The 24276-nt window shown below is 52.4% G+C and overlaps 1 protein-coding gene across 3 annotated transcripts in view; it reads left to right on the forward strand.

The window, feature by feature from the left end:
- The window catches only part of CHKA (choline kinase alpha), a 37324-nt gene extending 14828 nt beyond the window's left edge, over positions 1–22496 (forward strand). The window contains exons 3-13 of one of the 3 annotated variants that reach the window (XM_053923691.1): positions 4596–4623; positions 5615–5668; positions 9719–9832; positions 12624–12757; positions 13141–13245; positions 14155–14213; positions 15437–15524; positions 16048–16156; positions 18368–18474; positions 20137–20218; positions 21267–22496. In XM_053923691.1, coding sequence (XP_053779666.1) covers positions 4596–4623; positions 5615–5668; positions 9719–9832; positions 12624–12757; positions 13141–13245; positions 14155–14213; positions 15437–15524; positions 16048–16156; positions 18368–18474; positions 20137–20218; positions 21267–21326 — 940 coding nt within the window. In that variant the 3' untranslated portion in view covers positions 21327–22496. The remainder of the gene's footprint in view (positions 1–4595; positions 4624–5614; positions 5669–9718; positions 9833–12623; positions 12758–13140; positions 13246–14154; positions 14214–15436; positions 15525–16047; positions 16157–18367; positions 18475–20136; positions 20219–21266) is intronic. The other 2 variants (XM_053923689.1, XM_053923690.1) reach the window with 2 other exon arrangements.
- Positions 22497–24276: the final 1780 nt, after the last annotated feature.

The following is a 24276-nucleotide window of genomic DNA, read 5'->3' on the forward strand; positions in this document are numbered from 1 at the left end:
TTCACGGTATAGTATGAGTCCTCTGAAGTTGGAGCGTTCTCTACAGCTTTAATTTCCTCCTTTTAGTTCTTGGTTTCAAGAAATGCTTTTTAAAAAGAAAGTTGTAATGCTTTTGTTAAGTAGCACCAGCTACAGTTTGTGCTGTGTTTAAAGAGGTGCAGTGATTAAGATGTCAGAATGTTATGTATTGAATGTATCACTTTTTGCAGGGGTTGGGGGGTGCTTTAGCTTTTGTCTAAGGCAAATCAGATCCCCTTCTTCTGTTTCCTCAGTAGAAAATGACATTTAGTAATTTTAGCAATTTATGGGCCTCAACTTGAGAAATCAGTTGGAGTGCTAGCCTTCTTCCTTCATACCACTGTCAGCATTCAGGAAAAACCACACTGTTTTGGTCAGAGTTGGAAACAAACTTCCCTCTTTGTCCAGTCAGCTGGGACCCTTCTGTGAGTCTTTGCTGGGTCCCTAATAGCTTCATCCATGCCAGCAGTGCTGACTGCATGTAGAAGTACACACAGACTGGGGAAGCCACGGCACTCCTCCTGGGGGTGTGCCGCTGCCAGGGCACCCCGGAAGCTGTCTGTGCCGAAGGCACTCTCACCTCAGACGCCTCGTGCGTTCTGAGGGGCAGCAGGTTACCCTGGATCAGACATAAATTTTGAGAAGGTCCTGAAAGGAGCCTTCTTTACCAAGACTCCTACTCACCTGTCTTTACCTGCTTAGTCCGCGGAAATTCTAGTCTCCTGTTGGCATTCGTCAGGTCGTCCGATTTTGCAAAGTTCAGAAGGGTCAAATTATTTTAGAATATTCCTTGGGATAATTGAAATTACTCTAGAAACTACCATAAAATATTAGAACTCACTTGTCTAAATTCTTATAATTCATATGTGCTCCATTTTAAACCACTGCATGTTCCTCTCACATTTTAATGTTCTGTAAAATATTTTCAAGAAATGCTGTAAGAAACCATAAAAGCGATAATTACAGAGTATTTTCATAGGAACCATGGAGAAGGAAGGTCAGGGTCAAGGCGACAGTGAGAAGAAAACATGTTGCAGAAGTGTGGTGGAAAGAGCCGTGTGACTGCTGTCCCTTCTGGGGAGTCGAGATTCTCAGGCTCTTTCCACCCAGCTCACTGGGGAGGAACGGAGTCCCATCATTAACAGGTGCCAACCCCATTTGGCGAATCTTTCCTCTCCTAGGGAGTTGAGTGTGGTCAGAAACCAGGGTGGATCTCAGGAGTCTTCAGAGCCAAAGGCTGCACACTAAAGAAGCCCAGGTTATCCCAGGACCAGCGGGTGCCACAGTCACTGAGCCTTCAGAAGGGCACAAACGTGTTGTCCTCAGGGTGACTGAGCTGCTGAGTGTGGCTCGGGACTCAGCTCATGGGGGTGATCCCAGGTCAGTGGAGAGGAGCAGGACTTCCCTGGACCACATCTTAGGTGCCCTAGAAAGTTGAGTGTAGTTGACATTTAGATTGTTCTTTCTTAATCACTCATTTCTGGATCCCAAAGTGTTTTCAGAGGCCATGACCAACTACTCTCTCATACAGTGAGAGCCTTTGAAAGCGCTCACTTAGTTCTTTTTTGGTGGGGCAGGGCTGGTGGGAAGAAGGAAATGTCCTCCTTGTTTCCATAAAACACTCCTTTTGTATTTTTTTAATCTCGGTAGCCACTGTTGTATTTGACAGAGTGGCTACTTCCTTATTATGACATCATCTGTCACTGATGATGATTTGATTTCTTAGGTTGCGTTTCCAGTTTATTACACTGTTGATGACAAGTCCTCCTTTGTGGCTGACTCTTACCTTCTCCCAGCCTGTCCCACCAGCAGCTCCACAATTCTGGATCTCTAAAGATACTTTGAAGATACATGTTTCCGGCAGTGCAAAGGACATGGAGGTTCCTGCGCACCACTTAATGCCACTTGCACCAGTTTGTGTTCACACACACCCACAGTCTCTGGGGCAAACCGATGGCCCCTTTGTGTTTTCCCAAGTGCTGTGTCAGTGTTAAAATACTTAGTCATAAAACTAGTTCCCTCCTCATTGGAGGAGCTTCGATTGAAAACTGGCCAATGACCAGAGTTTATCTTGCTCAATGGCTTAAACAAATTTAAAGAAATAAACTGGTTAGATTGTGAAACAATCAAGTGGTATTTCCCTCATCTTAGCCCCTAAAAGATGCCTTACTAGCTATGGATTTTCATCATCTTTGCAAATCACGAAATAGAGCATTTTGAAAAGTAATAACCTGTAATGTGAACATTTACTTTTTTTATGGTCTTTTAAGTACAGAAATCATTTAAATATGATTTTTGTCAGAAAAAGCAACATTGGAAACCTCTACCAAATATATTTATTATAAAAGGAACATACTTTAAACACTTTTTAAAATATGGAAGTATGTAAAGTATAACACAAAAGTCCTAATTCTGGCATCTTATTTCCTGTCTAATAGAATTTAGGCTTTTAGGAAATTAGTTTGTATTGATTTACTGATTTTAGAGAGAGGAAGGGAGGGGGGGAGAGACATCGGCCCACTGCTCCACCCACTGAAGGATTCGTTAGTTGAGTCTTGTCTGTGCCCTTACCTGACTGGGGGTCACACCCGCAACCTTGGTGAGTCAGGATGGCGCTCTAGCCCACTGAGCTATCCGGCCAGGGCCGAATGTAGGTTTTAAATTAAAAAGTTCTTGGCCAATCAAAATCTCAGTTTTTCAAGTCTTCTATAAAGTTAAAGCAAAATACAAACCATACCCCTTTATTATTATTGCCAGCACTTCAGTCTGTTTTATTTCCTATATCACAGTCTAATGAATACGTGGATTATAATGATATTTACAGGTTCTCTTAAAGACCAAAATAGGAGAAAAAGGATGAGGAAGATGGGAGGAAGCCAGTGGCAGTATATTTTTAATTACTGCTGTTCAAATTTCTAATAAATGTAAACATTTTCAGTTTAGTTTTATAACTTATGAAAGCTAATTTTTATGAATGTACAAATTGGGGAAAAATTGTGGATCATGTTAAATATTTGTACAATATATTTCCATATCTGCTTCAGACAAATTTGTGTCTCTGGAGTAAAATCTCACAGATACCAAGATATTTTTTACTTACTGTTTTTCCAGACAGAAACGTACTCTGACCTCTTTTTGGCAGGTGAGTCTCTCTCTTCCCGGCTCACCTCCGGAGGAGGCCTCTCCTCACCTTTTCACACGTACCTTCTTGCATTGGGACGTCCTGGACTTACCGGCAGGACTGAGGGAGCCCTGAGCGTTTTGTGCTGAGGAAACAGAACAGGAGGCTGGCTGTGGCAGAAGTCCACCTTGCCTCCACGATGGTGCTCTTGCGGAATAAGTAATGCACGCCTTCGGGGTGGGGCGCCGCGGGCGGGGCGGGAAGTTATTTTCACCGGGTGCTAATGTGTTCAAAAGGAATGGCCTTGGGAACTTAAGCCAATTCTAATTTCGGATGAAATGACTTGCTTTTGAGGGCACCATTTTGAACAAGGAAAAGGGACTTCTGTTGGCTTAATAACCCTTAACTGTATCTCCCTAAGAAGATACAGTTAGAATAATAACAGCATAGGAATAACCATAGTCCTTTAGGATTCTGTACAGGTCAAATCCCGTTACAACAAATTTCATAGGATATCCAAATGTTTTAATTGTCTTAAAGAAGACCTTCCCTACAAAGTATCAATATGCGATATATCAGACTATAGAACTTTTGTGCTTAACTTTCCTTGGGGAGAAAAAGCACAAGGATACGTTTTGGGGGTGTTTCAGCCCCATTTAGTGTCCAGTTAACACCGTAGCCGGTTTTCCCGCTGCTGGGATCCTGGACGTGAATTTGTCATAGTGAGTTGGCTCTGCCATCCCAGGTTGTGCCTTGAGCTGGCTGCCTTGAACTTCACAATGCTGGAGTGTTCATATATTCGTGCCATCCAAAAAGTGTTTAAGCACCAGGATTTGCTTGCTGCTTTGGGGAAAGATATAGATAAAAAATGGAGTCCATATTGATAGGTAACTGACAGGCCACTTGGGTGAGGAGACCGAGTGTAAGGTCACAGTGCATCTGTGAGAGTATTTTGGAGTTAAGGGAGGAGTAAAGCTTTCATGATACCTAATTACTCCCCCTAGGGTGCCATCCCATCAGCAAAGGTCTAAAAGTATTTCTATGGTGTTCATTTTTGTAGTGCTCTCATTGTAACGGGATTTAACCTGTACCACCTTTCATCAGAAATGCAGATTACACAGCTAAAATGTCATGTGCCCCATTTGTGTTCTCTGTATTTGGTACAAAATGCATTTAACTGTATGTAGGTAAAGATACTATTGAGTATATGTAAGTGCAAGTCTTTGCAGATAGCTTCATGAACATGAATATTAATTTTGTTTACTTTTATATTGAGTAAGCTAAAACATGTACTGTTTATATAAAACGCATTAAACTGTGAAATGTTATTTCTGTGTATGATGGATGAGAGTGTTGCTTTAAGATGCTAGGTTTTTTTGAATGGTGCTAGAGTAGCTGGTGTTGCTTAACGTGGCATTTTTTTCCCTGCCCACACTTTCCACCCTTGGTACAGGTGTTTTTTGATAAAGCTGTGGAATGTAAAGGTATGTCTTTCATGGGGTGTTCAAGAACCTTTTACCTTAGCATTTTTAAAGAGCTTCCTTTATGGGCTTCCTTCTGTGTCTGACATAAGCAGACTTTAGTTTAATTTTAACAACATATTTCTAGAGGCAACATTTGACATAAAATTTTGACATAACAGTTAAGTTTCTGAATTGTTTTCCCCCTCCTCTGATTAAAAGATAGTATGAAAGGCTCGGGTGGGGGGCTGCTTTTAGAAGATGCGATCTGTGCTATGAAGAAAGAGTGTAGCCAGAGAGTTGCAGGTGGTAGTTGTTCTTATTGCCAGAATCCTGGTTACCAGTCATTTGCAATTTCATTGAGGAAAGTGATGTAAAAGTATCCCTTCATATGTTAATATGTGAAATAAGTTTAGGGACTTGCTACATTTGCACAAACCTCTTTTTGGTGGAGGACAGATCATACGGAGTGGGACAGGCAGAGTGGGTGTGACAGGGGCAGTTTGGCAGGCTCGTCTGCATAGATTCTGTGCCAGGTCGCCTGCCTGCACAGGGCTTGCTTCTCTGCCCGAATTCTGTACTGAGCACGTTTGCCACAGGCAGGGGTACACTCCCTGTTCTTGCCGGAAGAAAGACTTCCTGGGGATAGAGACCCACCTGGCTAAATTGACCCTCGGCTCTACCAATTGTCTGTAGAAGGCCTGGTTGCAAGAGCGCCCTCTGTTGACTTTCCTCAAACAATGAAATTGTGAGACGGTACACCAGAGTGGTTGCGAGGCACAGCTGTCCGGTCTCAGCAGCACATCCCTCTCCTTTTTAAAGAAACAAAGCGATTCCTCGGGTGTCGGTACTAGTGCTGGACCCTGGTGGTGCGTTTGAGACGCCAGTGGGCTGAGAAGCGCTCATTAAAAATCTGTGACGTTTTGTTAACCCTGGCGGTTCTGGTGGTTGCAAAGTTGGTGTCTGCTCAGCGTTCCCCATCTCACCGGAGGTGTTTGCTTTTTCTCATTCATAGAGGTCCTGTAATAAGGAGGGATCCGAACAAGCTCAGAATGAAAATGAATTTCAAGTAAGTAATGAAGTCCGTTCCGCATCTGTGCTGTGAGGTGACCATGTTAGCCGACCTCGGCCACTCCGCTGGGGCAGTGCTGGAGAACCGCGGTCTGTGTGTCTGTCTTGGAGGGGGGCTCTCGGTGTACCGGAGCCGCCTCGGTGGACTGAGAGGACGGTGGGTGTTCCTGGTTCCTACTGAGAGTGTCGGTGGTGCACGTTTGGTGTCTTCAGGGACACCTGGGGAGCGTTTGGGGTGCTAAGAGACGGCCGTTTGAGGTGACATTTGTACATGATGGTCTTGTATGGAGGCAGCCTGGGTCTCACTGTGGCACCGTGTCTGTCACTGCCCGGGTGTTTCAGGGGCCACCCTTCCTGAGGCACATAGGGAGTGTTTTTTCTTACTCAGGTTACCCAGGCAGGAAAGGTGTCTTCCTCCGCTACAGGATGTGAGTTAGAATGGCCCCACTCTTTGAAATGCATATATTCAGAAGAGCTGGAGGTCCAGAGGCCTGGTGTGTCCCCCTGTCTGCTCTGTGAGGCTCCAAAGTGAGCGGTCAGGAGCAGCAGTGACCTCCCCATCCCAGGGAGGAAACAACTTTTGAGCGTATTCTCCCAATATATGGGGGTTTGTGTAGAAGGGGTGTGTGTGTGTACATAGATTACTGGCTTTACTAATTACTAATTGTGTGCTAGTTATTAAAATAATTAAGACATTGAAAAGCAGTGAGATTATAAAGAATGAAGTGCTGATCTGTTGTCTCGGTGGGTGGCCTTGCACACGCCCTGCTCTGCAGACCCTGGTCCAGAGGATCTAGAACTGGCTGAGAAGCCACCGGGTGGGACGCAACCGACAGACACGCTGTTCTCAGCAGTGCTGAGGCTTCTTGTGCAGGCCTCCCTGCCTCCTGGGGGTTGGAAATGCCCTAACACTGAGAACCCCGTGTTGCTAAAGCCAAAGTATACTTTCAGTTCTCACTTCATTTGGACTTTTCAGCAGCATTGGACAGCACCCCCACCTGTTCTGAAATGTTTGCTTCCCTAGGGCGGCCGGGACACAGACGCAGTAAAGATCTGTCTCGTCTCTTCTGCTCCTCCTCGTCTCCTTCCGAGGCCTGTGTCCTGTTGTGTTACTGCTGGACCGCTCCACAGTCTGGCCCAAGACCCTCTTTCCATGCTGCCTGCCCCCCTCAGGCCATCTGACCCAAACCCTGCCCTTGCATTTCTACTATAGGTCAAAGTTCACAGCTCCCGTCCTTCCCAGACCCCTGCTTAGAATTCACACCGTCTGCTGTCAGTGTCTCCTTGGGTGCTCACTTTCCTTACCGAGCAATAGCGAGGTGCTTGGAGACCTTTGTGGTCACAGAAAGACCACCAGTGCTCCGCACGCTCGCTCTGCGGTTCCCTATGGGCCTTCTTCCCCTGCCCTTTTGTCTTGTGACTTCCTGTTTTCTCTCCTTTTCTTCTCCCTTTCCAGATTCTTCCCTCCATACACCATCCCCCCTTTCTCCCTACTGTGAATAAATACTGAGCAGCAAGCAGTGTCACATAAGAACAAAGATTTTCTTGTTTACACTGTTTGCAGCAATGCCACAGAGACTGGAACGTTCTCATCTTTTACCACCTTCACTCCTGGCGATGGGTCTACTCGGTTCTGGGGGTTCTGGGCCACGTGTGTTCAGTCGCACTCGGCTCCCAGGAGCCTGCGTGCTGAGTGGACACGCTGTGCAAGAATACGTACTGAAGTAATCAAGTGGTGTTCATAAAACTTGGAACCTCAGACTCTAAGGGCTATTTACGTTGGGTACATGTATGTGTTTTATGCAGTGCCGACTTAATCCTGTAGCTTCATCCCTCTACACAGAGGAAAATTAGAAAGAAATTTGAATTCCAACAAAGTTCAGGGCCCCGAGACAGAAGAAATCCTAATTGCGCTCCTCGGAAACACCTGGGGAATGGGTCGGAGTCTTGGCTGGGAGGTTGTGCAGAGGGCGAAGAGCCTCTGATGGCAGACTGCTGGGTCTGGCTGCCAGGGTCCGCCCTCGCAGAGCACTGGTGGGGGGGTGGGCAGTGCGGGGGGTGCGCAGCAGAGCAGGGGTTCAAGTGGAGTGTCAAGAGATGCTCTGCAGACCCTGGTACACTCTCTTGGGGAGTGTTGGGCTCGAGGCCAGATGTGGCCCCCACACCTCACACAGGTTTGCTTTCAGGTCAGGTGCGCGAATGAAGAAGACATTTTTCCAGCTAAATAGAGATGTCAGGAATGTGTCGCCATTCATTAAGTGTTTAAAAATAAGACCTGTCTGAAGTCAGTCCAGTCCTGCTCTAAAACCCATCAACTTGTGATAGGTCGATGCCGTGTCCCTGTTGTCATTGTGTCAGGCTGCCGTGACAGACTTCTCGGGGGCATGAACAACAGACCTGCATTTCTTCAGGTTCCCGCGGCGGGTGGTTGGGGTGCCCTCTTGCCACCTTGCAGACACCATCTCGCTCGGCCCTCATGTGGCGGAGGGGGAGACAATGAGCAGAGCTCTCTTGTGAACATGGACCCCTAGGGCTCCCCCTTAGGACCTCCCCTAAACCAATCACCTCCCAAAGGCCCCGCCTCCAGACTCCATCACACCAGGGTGGGCACCGCAGTGTGTGGATTGAGGGGGTGGGGCAGTGTGGTTGGTTCGTAGCTGTCACTCAGGCAGAACTTGAGTAAATCAGGGTTGGGCCTCACAGGGTGATGGTCAGGCCATAGTTGTGGGGATCACACAAAACGGTGGCCAGACTGGAACTGGGGGCATCTCCAGCAAACCCACCTACCCCACCGAAGGCACAAGTGACTGAGCTGCTTTTCACTTCAGGGCAGCCCGTGTCCTTCGCAAGTAGTGTTTCTTTTCTCTTACTTCCCTTGTCTCAATTCATCTTCACAATGTGAGCGTGACTCCAGGAGCTCTGTTTTATTTTGAATGGTGTCTGTTCGGAGCGCCCCATAGGCGTGTCTTTTTTTCGTTTTTAATTGCTTTGGATTTACATTGACAGTTGACATACAGTAGTATGTGGGTTTCAGGTGTGCGCCCCAGCGATCAGACATGTAACTAAGTGACCATGATGATGCATCTCGCATCCACCTGGCCCCCACATCGTTACTAGAATACCGACTGTGTTCCCTGTGCGGTACTTACGTCCCCGTGGTGCTCCGTAACCACCAAATTTGTACTTCTTTATTGTATCGATTTGAGAGACAGACGGACATCAGTTTGTCGTTCCACTTACCTGTGCTTCCTTTCGTTGAGTCTCGTATGTCCCCTGACTAGGGATTGAACCCACCACCTTGGCACATTGGCACTATGTTCTAACCACTTGAGCTACCCAGCCAGGGAGGCTTGTTCATTTGTTTTGTTTCTTAGATTCAGTTGTTGATAGATATGTATGTATTGCCATTTTATTCATATTTTTTATCTTTTTTTTCTTCCTAAAGAAGACACTTTAACATTTCATATAATACTGGCTCGGTGGTGATGAACTCCTTTAGCTTTTTCTTGTCTGGGGAGTTCTTTATACAACCTTCAGTTACAAACGATAGCTTTGCTGGGTAGAGCCATCTTGGTTATAGGTCCCTGCATTTCGTCACTTTGAATTATTTCTTGCCAGTCCCCTCTGGCTTGCAAAGATTCTGTTGAGAAGTCTTCTGACAGTGTTACAGGAGCTCCCTTATCAGTAGCTAACTGCTTTTCTCTTGCTGTTTTTAAGATTCTCTCTTTGTCTTTAACCTTTTGCAATTTAAGTATGATGTGTCTTGGTGTGGGCCTCTTTGGGTTCATCTTGTTTGGGCTGCTCTGCTTTCTGGACTTGCGTCTGTCTCCTCCACCACCTTAGGGAAGGTTCTGTCATTACTCTTCCACACAGGACCAGGCTTTCAGTCTCGCTCTCTCTTCTGTTTCCGGCACCCCCACGGCGCAGGTATTGGTATGCTTGATGGGGTCCCGTGAGCTCCTTAGACTCGCTGACCCTGCTTGTGGGAAAGCACTCTGATGCCTGGGCGGCGCTGGCCCTCGCTGACATCTGTGTCGCCCTGTTTCAGGGGGCCGAGGCGATGGTTCTGGAGAGCGTGATGTTCGCCATTCTTGCAGAGAGGTCGCTGGGGCCGAAGCTGTACGGCATCTTTCCACAAGGCCGCCTGGAGCAATTCATCCCGGTAAGATGTGCTCGCAACTGACTCGGGTTGGTGTGTCCGCCACTAGGAGGCGGTGTCTTTGTCTCATGGCTGCAGGAGCCTGAGGTGCTAGGGCTGAAATAGTAAATGTGACCTATATTAAACTGCATCTGAAATAAAGAAAACATAAATTTCTATTGAATTTGCATCAGATCCTTTTCTTTCCTGCAAAGATATGTTTATCCAAATCAAAAATATATGAGACATAACATACATTGTCCCCCAAAACTACCTGCCCTGTAACGTCCCCCTTCTGCTGTGCTCCTCTCACCCACGGGGCCTCCTTACAGACCTGGCTGCACGATACCTGGCCCTGACCGCTCCGTGCCACCTTTCTGGTCCCTGCCTGTGAGGCCACCGCTGTTCTTTACCCCGTTTCCTGTTGTCCTCCCTCTCTGTTGGGCGCCTCCCTGTCCCTGTGTGCCTGCCACGCTCCCGCCACATTTCCAGGCCTGGCTCTGACTGTTTCTGAGTCCGGACTGCTTGCTGGCCAAGGCGTCGTTAATGTTGCTCTAACATCTTGTAGCCCGGCTGTGTTTACAGCTAACGGTGGGAGTCCCACCCCTCCCCGCCCAGCGGGCCCCGGCCTCAGGAGCACCTGTTAAAGTGAGTGTGGATGTGGGCAATAGCTCCTTTGGGTGCAGATGTGGAGAAGGGTGCCCACTCTAAACCTGCAAAGCTCCTTGAGCACTAGGGTCACTTGTGGCCTCATTTCCAGTCCCTGCCTCACATGGTGTCTTAGCCACTTGTGTCTGCATGCAGCACTGGGCACAAGGATGCCTGGTGAGGGGATGCTCTCCTTGGCAGGACTCTACCTGCGTCCAGCTGGGGGCTGCAGGGGGCTTCCTTTGTCTAAGCCCGTAGCCCACAGCAGCGCGTAGTGTGCCAGCGCCACCCCAGGGCTGCTGGGACCAGCGGGTGTTACTCACTCTACCGAAGCTCACTTTTAGTCTCTTCCCTGGCATGTGCCTTGGAACCTGGTTGTAGTTTTATTTGTGTTTATCCCAGGAAAGGTAGTAAATCTGTCTGGTATGAGAATCAAGTGAGATCATAGAAATATTTGAAAGAATTTTGCAAATATAAGATTTCATATGTTTACAAGTGGCAACATGGTTGCATCTTAAAAACAGTATTGATTGATAAAGTAAAACTGCAGAAGATTGCACATAGTATCATGCTGTTTTAATAAAGCCCAGTAGGAGCGAGTTAAATCTTGCTTCATACGAACATGTGCAGTAAAACTTCTCTTTTCAAAACAAGTGGGGAGCTGCTGACCACGGCTCTGTGCTGGGACTGCCTCGTGGGGGCGGGGCCTGCGACGTGGCTGCAGCCCCCATTCCAGAGTGCGTGCCCGCGTGCATGTTGTTTATAGTGGTGTGTTCTGCAGAAGTTCTGTTACGGTATCAGGGGGACCGATGTGAAACTGCCAACAGGTAGCTGGTTTTGGCCACAGAAGCGGCGAGTTCACTTGCTAAGCCTGATTCTGTGTGTTATTTCCAGGTTGGCACTCAACCATGGCATAGGGCAAGATGAACCCCACCTGTCAGGGCACAGGAGGGCAGTGGCCTCTAGGAATGGGAGGCAGTCTCATATGTCCCTTCCTCTGCGCTAAGGACGGAACTCAGGTCCCTGCGATTTCTTCATCTCTAAGCACGCTAGCTTTACATTTCCCATGTTGCCAAACAAATTACTGGTATTTTTTAGTAGCTCTGCAAGCTGAATAGAGTTGCCTTCATTAGTCCTTGGTGTCCTACTACTAGAATCCCTGTCCCTGTCACGTGTCATGGTCACTTGTGGAGGACCCAGAGTTGAAGGGAACACTGAGCCTGGTGCTCTCTGTGGGCCTTGGCCCCAGTTGTAGGACACTGCCGTGTGGGGAAACACGCTGGTTAGGTGCCGGCCCAGAGCCTCGTCCGCGTTGTCTGTGGTAGCTCCTTTCAGAGCAGCCCCGTCAGGGACTTCCTGTCGTGTTGGAGTTTACAGACACCAGAAGAGAGGCACAGGGGTCTGAGTAATGGGCCCTCAGCTCTATGGCTTTGAAGTGAGTATGGAAGCCAGAAGTTGAGGAGGGGTTTCTAGCTTGGAGCATTCACTCTTAACCCCTGGGCCGTCCCACTTTGGATTTTCAGAGAAACGTCTTGGGGTTTGTGTAGGGGGGCAGTTCGTGTAGGAAAGACAGACTGAGCTCCACATGACCAGTTGTGGAATGACAGCCACACAAGCGTGGCTGCAGGCTTCGTTAGGAAGCTGGGGCCAAGTCCCACCAGCTGGGCGCCTCTGTTTCTTTGTTGAGAGCCTTCTCTGTGCCAGGCTAGGTAGGTGCTGGGGACACCCTGTGAGTAGTGGGATACGACTGAACTGCGTGGGTCGGCATGGGCTGTCCCGCTGTTGAAGGAGCTGGATGCCAGGCCACCAAATGAGCTGCTGGAGACCTGGAGTGTCAGCCACAGGAGGGCCCATCCACTTTCTGTGTTGGGCAGAGTGAGCAGAGGGCAGAGGCACTGACTAGATGTGAAACGGCTTTCTCTCTATGAACAGGGTTCGAAGTGAAGTTAACATTTGAAGGCGGCCAGCCCCTCACTAAGAAGTGCCTGGCCATTGCCGGGTCACCATCTGCAGGCACAGAGGCCGGTCTTGAGGGAATTTCATGCCTTCAGGCCTGAGACTCAGGTGCCCCACAAAACCTGGCTTTTTGTTCTCAAAGATTGTGTGAACCCCCACTTCCTAGGTCACCTGCATAAATGCCATTCTCTAACCCCCTTTTTCATTCCAGAGCCGGCGATTAGACACTGAAGAACTAAGTTTGCCAGCTATTTCTGCAGAAATAGCCGAGAAAATGGCCACATTTCATGGAATGAAAATGCCATTCAATAAGGAACCAAAATGGCTTTTTGGAACAATGGAAAAGTAAGTGGTCAGTCCCTTGGCTGTCACATATTTCTACGTGGGCAGTCCCCGTGGTGCGGGGCGGGCACGACCGGCCCCCAGCGGGAGGGCCCCTGGGGTCTGCGGGAGTGCAGCCGCTAGCTGGTGGTGTCTGCCTCGTGACTGGCTCTTTGTCACATGTCAAATCAATTCCTGAACCCGGAAGGAAGACTCATGTGCAGAGATGCCACCGAACAGGTAGACGGGCAAGGGGTCTGCTTCCCAGAGCACCCTGAGCCCCAGGCCCACCCCTCTGTCCCCATCCCGGAGACCGGGAGCCCTGCGATTGCATGGTTAGATGTGACTTGAGCCCAAGGACAAGCTGCCGCGAATTGAGTAATGCTTTTTTGTCCCCTTTTTGCAAGATATTTAAATCAAGTGCTGAGAATTAAATTTACTGGGGAAACCAAAGTGAAGCAGCTCCACAGACTTCTCAGTCACAACCTACCTTTGGAACTGAGAAACCTGAGGTGAGTATTTGCTTCCATTTTCAGACTTGGAAAGTACATCTGTCCAAAACTTTAAATATTCTTAGTCGCTAAAACATTACCAGTAATCACTTACTAAGCATGACCTCAGGTCTGGCATTGACACTGGTTCTGCAGGATGGGTTTAAACAGTGGGTTTTGTCACTTGGAGTTAGTTTTATACAAGTGACATCACTTTTCGGTCATCCATGAAGGTTTCATGGCAGGGGTACAGTTCCGCAGGGGTGATCAGTGACCAGGGCAATAGGTTTCTTCTGAGACAAAAGCAAAGCATCCTGCCGTGGTGGCAGCTGGGGAGTGTCATCCAGTGAGGGAACAGTTCAAGCTTTGGGGGAAACAGGAAGAAGCTTGACATCGCTCGCTGAGGAGACACCACCATGGAGTTTTCAGGGTGCGGGCTCCTGGCATGCTTCCCCCAAGTAGGAGTGTGCACGCCTTGAAACCCTCAGTCTTTGAGGGCCTGCTGGGTGGAAAGAGACCCAAGAGGGTCTTCAGGGAGCTTCTGGTCCATCGGGGAAGACAGAGACCAATGAACAAAGACAGTAACGTTGAGCTGTGACACGTGCTGCGAAGGCAACCGGGGGACAAATTAGATTGGAACGGAGGGGTGTGCTCTGGTTGGTGGTCAGAGCCACCCTCGGAGTGGGGACTGCGGGCCAAGCGGCAGCTGCATGCCCCGCCCCCCCGCCCCTGCCCCCGCCCTGGCGGGGACTGGGAGCAGAGCTGGAGCACCGGTTCTGCCGCCCGCACTCCCGCTGCCCCGCGTACGACAGTTGTCACAGTGCATGTGACTCACAGCACCCCGAGCTGCTGGCCGTGGGGTGCTGGGACGCAGGGCCGTCTGCACTGACGTCTCTGGGCTGGTGAGTCACAGCGGACCCTCCCTTCTAGGTCCCTGCTGGAGTCTACCCCATCTCCGGTCGTGTTTTGTCACAACGACTGTCAGGAAGGTAAGAGCTGCTGCCCGTGCGCACGCTGGGAGGTTGCCTCCGGCTGTGGTGGGTGCGAGGTGGCCGGGGATGGAGAGGGGCAGAGGCCCGACACAATCACAGCAGGACGTGAAGCTCTGCATGACCGTGGAAAAGAAGCAGGGTGTGTTTCATACAGACCAGGACACTCTGAGAGAAAAAGGCAAATTTTAGGAAAACATGTAGGGTATTGTCCCATGTCTGTAAAAAACTATACTTAGAAAAAGTCAGACTATTCGCCAACCTGGGAGCTGGGGGAAAGGCCTTAGCCTCCCTGGGGTACCTGCTCCTTCACTGTTGGATGCCTTTCTGTCCACAAGAGCCGCACAAGGACAGGCGCCTCCCACTGGGGCCCCGCCCTCCACAGCGAGCGGCACCTGGCTGAGCAGGTCTAGTCACGCGGGGTGTAGACACGCCGGCCAGTTTTGTGTGTGAGGGAGGTCAGCTGGCCAGTGATGGCGAATGTGTGGGGAGGACAGAGGGGGTGTGAACGAGGTGTGTGTTTACTCAGTTCTGCTCCTGGGTGCACCTGCCTCCACTTCTTGTCACGAGGCGTGTGCTGAACAGCCTGGAAGCAGCACCCCCTGCACATCCCTGGAGGGGGAGTGGCCAAGAAAAGAGCCCAGTGGGCCCTGAGATGCCGGACCCTGTGTAGATTAGGGAGCGGGCCTGAGGGGCCAGTGTGGCAGCCAGCTTGCTTTTGGCCCAGAATTCAGCCCTAAAGGAAAAATGGTTGTAGGAACGCTGCCTATGGGCTTCTTGGGAAGAAAACCCAGTGAGGGCAAAGCAGTGGGTCTAGGAGTAGCCTGCAGAGGCCTGTGGTGGCTGAGCTCACCCCTGGCATCCTCACTGGGAAGACACCAGATCCCAGCTTCCCAGCGTCCCCACCTTGGGCCCGATAGGGGTGTTGGTAGCCAGAGCTCTGGTGTGCCAAACGGGCGTTTCCTTTGGTCCCCGTATGAAACGCTAGGGAAGTGCTGCCCCAGAAAACCAAGGGGGAGCCCAGGGCTGCACCCCTGAGGCTGCTGTTACCAAATGGGGGCTCGGGGCCTTCCACCGAGGGCCAGGCCCCCGGGACAGTGCCACCCCAGGTGCCAGCCAGGACGGCTGCCATCATCATTCACGGGCTGTGCTGTTCAGGACTGGCACCTTCGAGTGTAGAGCTTGCCCAGAGGAAGCCCCACATCACGCAAACCTTTCTGCAGGTAACATCTTACTGCTGGAAGGGAGAGCGGATTCCGAAAACCAGAAACTGATGCTCATCGACTTTGAATACAGCAGTTACAACTACAGGTAGAATACGAAAGTGTTTCTATTTCCATATTGTTTTGTTTGAGTACACCTATGAAACAGTCATGGGGGAAATAGGTAACAGTACCGTTGTAAGTTGAAGTTTCTTCTGGAAACCAGCGCTTTTTTTGTGCCCGTGCCCTCGATGGCCTGTGCGGCAGCAAAGCCCATCCTTAGCCTCTGTTGGAGGGAGCAGGGCTGTGCGTGATCAGAATCCGGAACTGGGTACTTCTCTTTGGGCTCACAGGTAATTTCCTTTCAGAAAAGTACTGATTGCAAAAGAACGCGCTCAAAAGAGCTGAGTGGCAGGTCGGGTGGCGCTTTGTTGCTTCTCTTGGCTGTGGTTCTGATCACAGCCCCATTGGCTGTGGCTGTCCCTGTCCCTGAAACAGGTCTCCTCTTGGGACCTCCGGACGTCCAGCTTGCTGCCGAGAGGGATGCTCATGACCCAGCCTCTTTCTTTCTGTAAACAGGCCTTGTGGTGGGCAGGTCGCCTCATTCTCTGCACGTGTTACTTCTTTTTCAGGGGATTCGACATTGGGAACCATTTCTGTGAATGGATGTATGATTACACCTACGAAAAGTACCCATTTTTCAGAGCAAACATCCTGAAGTTCCCCACGAGGAAGCAGCAGGTGAGCGCGGGGGCTGGCGCACTGGTTAGTCGGGAAACTACCCAAGTCAGTTTTATGCAGTTAGTGTGATTACATCTGCTTTTTAAAAGATGTTCTTCTTAAACTGTGAATGGGTAGGCAAAACCCTTTTGCTTTGGACGGGGTTTTTTTTTTCCCCCGTTTGTTGTCGTCATTAAATGTAGACACAAACTTGATTTTTGAGTTGGGTCTGCCATAGAGGAGGGCAGCCTCCGTTGCAGTTCTTTCTAGTTTTTCTAAAATGCGTAGCCCCTTTCTGCTTTTTGGCTGTCTCTGTGCGGGTCCCTGACTCAAGTCTGTTTCCTGCTGTGCGGAGAGAAGTGCTCTCCAGCACCATGAGTTAGGAGCTGTGGCACTATTGAGGCCCTCCTTCCTGTCCTGAGTTAGGGGATTCCAGGGACGGGGACTTTCTCCCGAGAACCCCTCTCTTCCTTTCCTCAGCCCCCTGCTGCAGCCCGGTTTGAGGATAAGTAGGAAGCAGTGTGGAAGCAAGCGGGGCGGGGGAGCGGTGCGCTCCAAGCCCGCCTCCGTGAGCCTATGGCGGGCTGCAGCTCCACCCCCACCGTCCTGGGATGTCCTGCCTGGTTGGAAGTGTTCACAGAGGCCGGGTGAGGACAGGGACGCATTCACCTGCTGCTGTAGCTCACTGAGCAGGGGCTTTGCAGGCGACCCGTACTCTAGGGGCCACCGTGTGAGTGTAGGCTTGTTGTGTGGCCGGAACCATGTCGCTGTCTTCTGGCTGTAGTTGAAGGCTGCGTCTGAGGAACCTGAGTGTGTCCCAAGTGGCCAGGATGGTCTGGACCTCACGGTCATGCTGTGGGAAGGAAGCGAGGGGGGAAGTGGGAGAAAGCCTGGGGGTGGAGGACACAGCAGCAGTCTGCCACACTCAGCTCCCCGCTGTGCTGAAGCGAAGTTAGACTTCTACAAAGGCCAGGCCGCTTTCGATGTGAGGACTCTCAAACCAGCAGGAGGTCTTCAGTAAGAAGTCAGATTTCACGTTGGGGCTCACAGCAGTGACCACCACTGCCACACAGTGTGGAGACTGAGGAGTTCTTGTTCCTTGTTTTCTGGGAGGCTTTAAAAATCACATCAAGGTATGGATCTTTATCAGGTTACCTGCTAGGTGCAGAAAGGTGAGCTCCAGACAGTGCTGCTACTAAATCTAACGGGCACCAGTACGTGCCTTCCCATGCAGGGGCCCTTCAGGGTGTGGGCCCTCCGGAACCCTGCCTACAACAGCACCTGGACCTGAGCGGTGCTTTCTGGTTGTGGAGTGTGAGAGCTAGCCTGAGAGGAGGAAGGCGGCAGAGGCAAGGAAAGGAGGCGGGGTGGGGGGGTGGGGTGGAGGGAGGGCATTCCAGCCAGGTAACCAGCTACCGAGGGAAGGGTGGTCGACAGCCATTCTCTTGTTTATAAAAGAAGCATCATGGTTTGCTGTTTGATGGAGTATGAAATAGTCAAGAACCGGGGACTCCCTGCCTTCTGATTCCCATGTGGACTCAACATGTGGAGCCTGGGACAGCCCTCGGTAAACTGTCTTGTCTCCAAACCAAAATTAGATGTTGCCGCCTCATGAGCATGAGCGGGTCAAAAACCACAGCATCCTGGTCAGGGGGCTGCACTCCAAGGGAGCGTCAGGAGGCCCCAGGGGTGCCCTGCCTGCGGTCTGCGGGCCGCAGACAGCTCAGGGTGGCTGGGAGTGCAGCCCGACACAAAGTTACAAATTAAAACATGATGAGATTTTTTGTGTGATGACACGTCACAGTGTGTCTGAGTTTACTCAGTTTCAGTGTCACAGTTTACTGTGTGGCCCGAGACAACTCTTCTTCCAGTGTGTCGCAGAGATGCCCAAAGATTGGACGCCCCTGCCCTAGAGCCTGGTGCCTGGCTGCGCTGCGGGTGGGCTTAGCCTGCTTTACGATTGCACGGTGCAAAGCACGAACATGTATTAGAATTAAAAAGCCATTCTAGCTAAATTACTTTCTCCAGAAGTAGCCTTAGTTTCCTATACCTGCTTTGTCAACTATATGGCCCGGAGCCCGTTAGAACACTGACATCCCCAGGGGACCACTCCAGATGAGGGAGCCTCCAGGTCCCCGGCTGGGCCCCTCCACCTGACCTAGATGCGTGTGCTTCATGGTGGCTTTTCAGGGCATCTCACTAACCCTCACTGGTCCTTCTTTTTTTTCTTAGCTCCATTTTATTTCCAGTTACTTGGCCGCATTCCCAAATGAATCTGAAAAGCTCAGTAATGAAGAAAAGGCCATCATGGAAGAAGAAATGCTGGTTGAAGTCAATAGGTAATGCTTCTCCTTCGCTGATTTGTAAAGATAGCTGGCCTCTTGTCACAGGGGCAAACCCAAGGCCCGTGGGTCGAGTCCGGCCCTCCACGGTGTTTTATCTGCCCCGGCACCTGGTTTCCGCCTGACAGCAGTGCCGGGCTCTCGCTTCACTGTTACGGAGTAGTTATGTTTATACAGTCCTAACATTACATTCAGCCCTTCCAAGGCAACTGTCAATGTGGCCCCCATGACAATGAGTTTGGCACCCCTGCTCTACGTAGAATGCAGTGGGATGCCTCCTGGCTGTGGAGTATTCTAGAAGCGCTCAATAACCGCGCCCCTAGGACCTGTGCTCTGTCAAACAACGTTGGCGCATCTCTGCAGCTGAGTGCGTTCCAGTGTCGGCAGGTGGGAGAGCAAGTCTGCACGTGGAGGCAGTGTGCTCGAGAGGGGTCTGGCCCCCTGTGCTCCGTGCATGAGACTCGCTGCACGGGCTGCCACCCAGGCCCATGCACTGGTCTCTGATGCTCGTGGACTGGCAGGCACCATCTGACAAGGAGTCTCCTAGAAAATAATGGAAAATTTATCTGTTGGTTGAGTCTTGCTTTTACCTGTCCTTTGTCAGCTGCCAAAGCGGGGCTTGGAGACTTTCAGACCCCACACAGCGCTAGGCCTGCGTTTTTGAGCGTCTTTGGGGTTTCCTAGGAGACCCTTCGGTGCAGATAGCTGTTTAAGGAACTTTGGCCCACACTGTTCTGTCTGCGTCACTTCATGGAGCACCTCTTCATGGTCTAGAGAGCAGGGAAGGGAGCGGGAAAGAGAGGGAGAGAAACATCCATTGGTTGCCTCTTGTATGCGTCCTGACCGGGAGCAAATCTGCCTCCCAGGCACGTGCCCTGACTGGGAATTGTACTGGTCACCGGATCTTCTGCCAGCCACCTGAGCCGCACCAGTCAGGGCCCTTGGTGGCCTTCAGACATGCCCATACCACTCCCCACATGTGGCCCAGGCTGTACCTGCAGCATCTGGAGGGACTAGGAGGGAGGTGGAAGAGGTCCACACAGAAGGGGCAGCAGTGGTCGGGGACTGCCGGGAAGAGGGGGTGGTAGTGAGGAGGAGACTGGAGTCCAGGATTAGAGCTTTTCTTCAGTTGCCAGAAGCCCAAAGGTATGAAAGCAAGGAATGCGGTGAATGCGGTGGCATGGGTGTGGCGCATCATAGAGGGTGACTGGCCCACCCTCTCCTGTGCCTGTTTTGTTGACCCTGTGGAGTGGAGGAGGGGGTGGCACCCTGCCTTGGGGAACAGCAGCTCCTGCTGGGGGTCCGTGTCTCCTCCCTGGGCTGGTGAGTGTGGTGGGTGTTGGTGCTGCACCCTCCCTCACACAGGCACGGGGGCGGGGGGGGGGGGGGGGTCTCTATGTAGCCCAGGCTTCGCTGGCTCAGCCACCATGGCCTCACGTGAGCCCTGTGACTGCAGGTCTGTGTGCCAGGGACAGGCAGTGGGGTGTGCCTGCACCTGCCAGAGGCGGGGCGCGATCGACAACAGTGCCCTGCCATGGGCCACAGCCTCACTGAGTCTGCCCAGGCGGACGGACACTCGGCGTCCAGCAGGAGGGACCCCTGGTCCTCTGGTGGGTGCCGCCCAGGTATTCACGTGGTCCCCTGCTTCTATAATTACAGATTTGCCCTTGCGTCCCATTTCTTCTGGGGACTTTGGTCCATCGTACAGGCCAAGATTTCATCCATTGAATTTGGATACATGGTATGTGTTCGGGGCGTGGTTTCTCGGTTCTTCTCCAGGAAAAAGGCTGCAGGGTATGCGAGTGCTCAGTGGTGAGAGAGGGTTCCTCAGACAGGGCTGCCGGTTCCCCACGAGAACCCGAACCAGAGGACCAGGTGCTGCGGGAGAAGGGCCATATTGTTGAAGCCTCTGGCTGATCCTGTGTCTGCCTGTGCCGGCCGCCCGCCCGCCCTCCCAGGACCAGCAGGCCACCTTCCCCAGGGACACTGAGGGTGGTGTGCAGGGGGCGTATGGTCCATCTGTTCCCTGTCCATGTTCTGGCCTCCAGCGCCCAGCTTAGAGGTGGCAGCTGGTGCTGACGGGGTTAGGCACCCTCCTTGCAGGCAGTCTGCCAGTCCAGGCTGGCCTTGTACTGCAGCCTTAGGAACAGTCCTTGTCATGGACACAGTACCATTTAGTTCAGCGCTCTGCTGCTCCGTGAGTGTGCTGGGGTGTCCCGGGGTGGGGGGAGGGGGCAGCACAGAGGCCTGGAGTGAGCCCCTTGCTTTGGGACAGGTGGTGGGAAATGACTAGTTTTGCATCCTCGGTCCTGTATGGGGATGGCTCCTGCCTCTAGGCAGAGGTGTGGGAACGCGCAGGGGCTGCGAGGCAAAAAGAAAAGGGGAGATTTGGTTTTTTAAAGCAAATTTGGGGTCATGGTCAAATGACACCGTAAGACAATGCAGACTGCTTTGATGAGCGCTGTGGAAGAGAGCCCTTTACTAAGGTCCCCCGTCCCTGCCAGGAGAACTGGGGAAGTAAGGCGGGGGCGGGCAGCTGCGGGGGTGTAGACAAAGCCCTGCCTGGGTGGCAGAGCCCCTGGCCACGGCGACCAGGCTGGGTGCCTGCAGGATGAAGGCGTGGGCTGGCCACGGCCACGGTGTGACAAGGCAGCTTTGGAGCAGGGGCCCCTGGACAGCCCACGGCCAGCAGGGTGGAGCAGTGCCACACTGTTGGTGGCCTGGGCGGGGCCAGGCAGCGTTTGGGACGGCGGGAGCCCTGGGTGAGAACAGCTCCTTGTGTCTCCTAGGAATATGCCCAAGCGCGTTTTGATGCCTATTTCGACCAGAAGAGGAAGCTGGGGGTGTGACGGCCGGGACGACTTCGTACACTCCACCCCTGGACTGCGCGGGGCGGCCGAGCCAGCAGGGCCTCTGCTGCGACTACTGTCCCTGCGGCAAGGAGCTTGGATGTCTCGCTGCCGCACACAGATGTGTATGATACGAGAGACTGTATTAAAATTGAGTAACATTTATTTCATACCTTGTTCTACGATTTCACTAGGCCTCTGACACGAGCTCGGGCAGCAGAAACACAGTGCAGTAGTGCAGCAGCTCTGGTCCCTGTAGTCCAGGGAGGGCCTGAAGCTCGCAGTGAGGCGTGCGCCGCCAGCATGGGAGCGCGGGTGCTTCTGGTTAACGTTGGTTTTTACAGGACTCGAGTGCGCCTGCTGGTGGGCACTGAGCTGGCTCGCTGTAGGAAGCAATGTGTGCAGACGCTGCTCGCTCCCAAGGGTGGTGGGGGACTGGACAGATTGTGACATCGCTGGTGGCCTGCCCTCCAGTCTCTGGAAGCTGCTCTTTCACCCTTCGGTCCAAACAGCTAATGCTCGAGACCACAGACTGCGCAGGACAGGTGCAAGCTGCCGTCTCCATGTGTGAATGTCGCTCCCGGGACCTGCTGTGCATTCCTGCGACTCTCCCTCTCTGCCACGCCCTCCTCCCTGCTGAACGTGCTTTACTAGTCCTGGCCTCATGCCAGCGGCTGGGTCAGGGGCATCATGGGGGTGCGCAGACAGCTGCCCCCCACCCATCTGCCTTCCCTGAGCAGAGGAGGGGGTTCTGTCTCCCACTCTGCAGACCTTTCTCCTCCATGACTGTCCAGCCTGGAGCTGGCAGTTCTGGGGCAGCATTGGCTGCCCCAGGGCCCTGCCACCTTGCTGTTCCAGGTGGGGAGCCGGAAACCTTGGCTGGGCACTGGCTACAAGCCAGTCCACCAGGGCTCTCGGTGGTCAGTTGTCCCTGCCCTCACTGCTTCCTGACACCCCCGACATTATCCTGGTGGGAACCAGCGGCCTGTGACCTGTGGGGGCATGGATAGAGTGTAGCTGTGAAATTCATTTATGTTAACTATTCTTTAAGATAAATGCCTTTTTTAAAAAATCTGAAATCTTATTTGAACTGTTCTGTGCATACATTTCTCCCACCACAGAGATTGTACTATACGATCAGTGGAAAATAAAAACCATCTTCAGCTGTCACCCGTGGCTGTATCCTGAGTTGTGCTGACTGTGGCTGCAGCGTGGAGTGGTGGGGCGGCAGGGCCTGGGCCTGGTGGGGGAGGTGCCCCAGCCTTCTCCCATAGACATTTAATATTTAACCAGGTGCGTGTTTTGATGTCCAAGCAATAAAACTAAGCAGTAAATGATACTGAGCTCCTGCGTGAGAGCTTGTTTCAAATCAAGCTGCCAAACCCTCCCTGTGCCCGCAAGGCTGGGTGGCCGTTCCTTGCTGCCTCGCTCTCGCTCCAACCTTCCTCTTCTCAAGACACCAGGCCGCTTGCTGTCTCCTCCACCAGGGTGCTCTGGGGCCAGGTCTTCAGTGATGGGCTCCTCCCTGCCCTCCCGTGGTCTGCTCGCAGCCGTTCCTGAGACCCCCACACACACGTACCCTCCCTGGCCCAGAACTTTTGTTCAATGTACACGGCTTTTCCCGAAATTCTCATTTGTTCTCTCAGTTCTCTCCTGTGTTAGACTGAGCAGGGATCAAGCCTTGTCTTCATTGCAGGTGACCTACCTGTCCCCCTGTCTCCTGATGACCTCTATGCCCCAGACCCCTGCTGTACTCACTCAAGAGCCGTTGCATACATCCCACCGCACCTAGGCTCCTCCCACTGGCTGTTCACGAGCCAAGTGTCAGCCAAGGCAGGGCCAGCCAACGTCTCCCTGGAGTCACACCTGCCTCCTCACAAAACACCACGCACTGCTATGGTCCCTCTGTCACCACCCCCAGCAACGCCTGCAGCTCGGCTCCCCGGGAAGGTGTGAGGCTTGGGGCCTGAGTTGAGCCCAGGTTCCCTGCAGACCCCGGGTGCATGCACCAGCTTCCTCGGTTCCTCACCAGGCACTGACGACATCCTTTCTCAGAGCCAGGTCTGCCAGGCATGTGGGATTGCCTGGCATCTGGGGGCCTTGGAGCACCTCCTCCCAGCAGCTGGCCCACTCAGAACCACAGTGATGGGGCTGGGCCATCTGGCTCGCTGTGCCCAGGGCATCTAGCCTCAGAGAGAGGACTCTGTTCTGGGGTTGTCCTTCTGGAGAAAGCCAGGCCTCTAAGCAGCATTGGCTCTGCCTCCCAGCGGCTGGTGGCACCCAGGCCAGAAAGCTCCAGGACACCACCTCTAACCCCGGCAGAGGGCAGACAGCATCAGGGGAGCCGACTGCACACCCAGGAGATAGCAGAGGCTACAGCCTCCCGCAATGGTGAGGATGGGCCTGGAGTCCAGCTCAGCCTTCTTCCCGACCCTCACAGCTGCCCGGCGGCCAGCCTCTGCCCACTCTGCCAGGTGGTGGCCGCCCGTGTATGGATGATGCCACTGCGCACCCTGTGCGGTGTCCCAGGCTGCTCTGTGCCAGAGCATCGCATGCCTGGGGCCAATGCCAGCACGAGGGATGGGACTATGGCCAGTTCGTGCCAGGCACCACCCTCCCCACCCGGGGCAACTGGAACATCCTCCTGCAGCCAGTTTGTACACCGCCAGGGACATGCTGCCTTCCTGGGCCCTGCCCAGGGAAGGCACTCACTCGGAGCTAGAATGTGCTGGGAACACCCCTCCCCGGTCCTGCCCCCTGAGAGTCTGGGATTATCACACATGTGCCCATGGGTCCTCTCTCCTTGACTATTCGAGGCCCCAGATCCTGGACCAGCGCCTGCCACCGAGGCTGCCCACGCCCACAGCCCAGGGCCCTGCCATGCCCGGCATTGGCTCCACCGCACCAGCCTCCCTCGCCCCTGCCTTCCAGACAGGACCCAGACACAGTC

Source organism: Desmodus rotundus, chromosome 5 (genome assembly GCF_022682495.2).
Source record: "Desmodus rotundus isolate HL8 chromosome 5, HLdesRot8A.1, whole genome shotgun sequence".
NCBI lineage: Eukaryota > Metazoa > Chordata > Mammalia > Chiroptera > Phyllostomidae > Desmodus > Desmodus rotundus.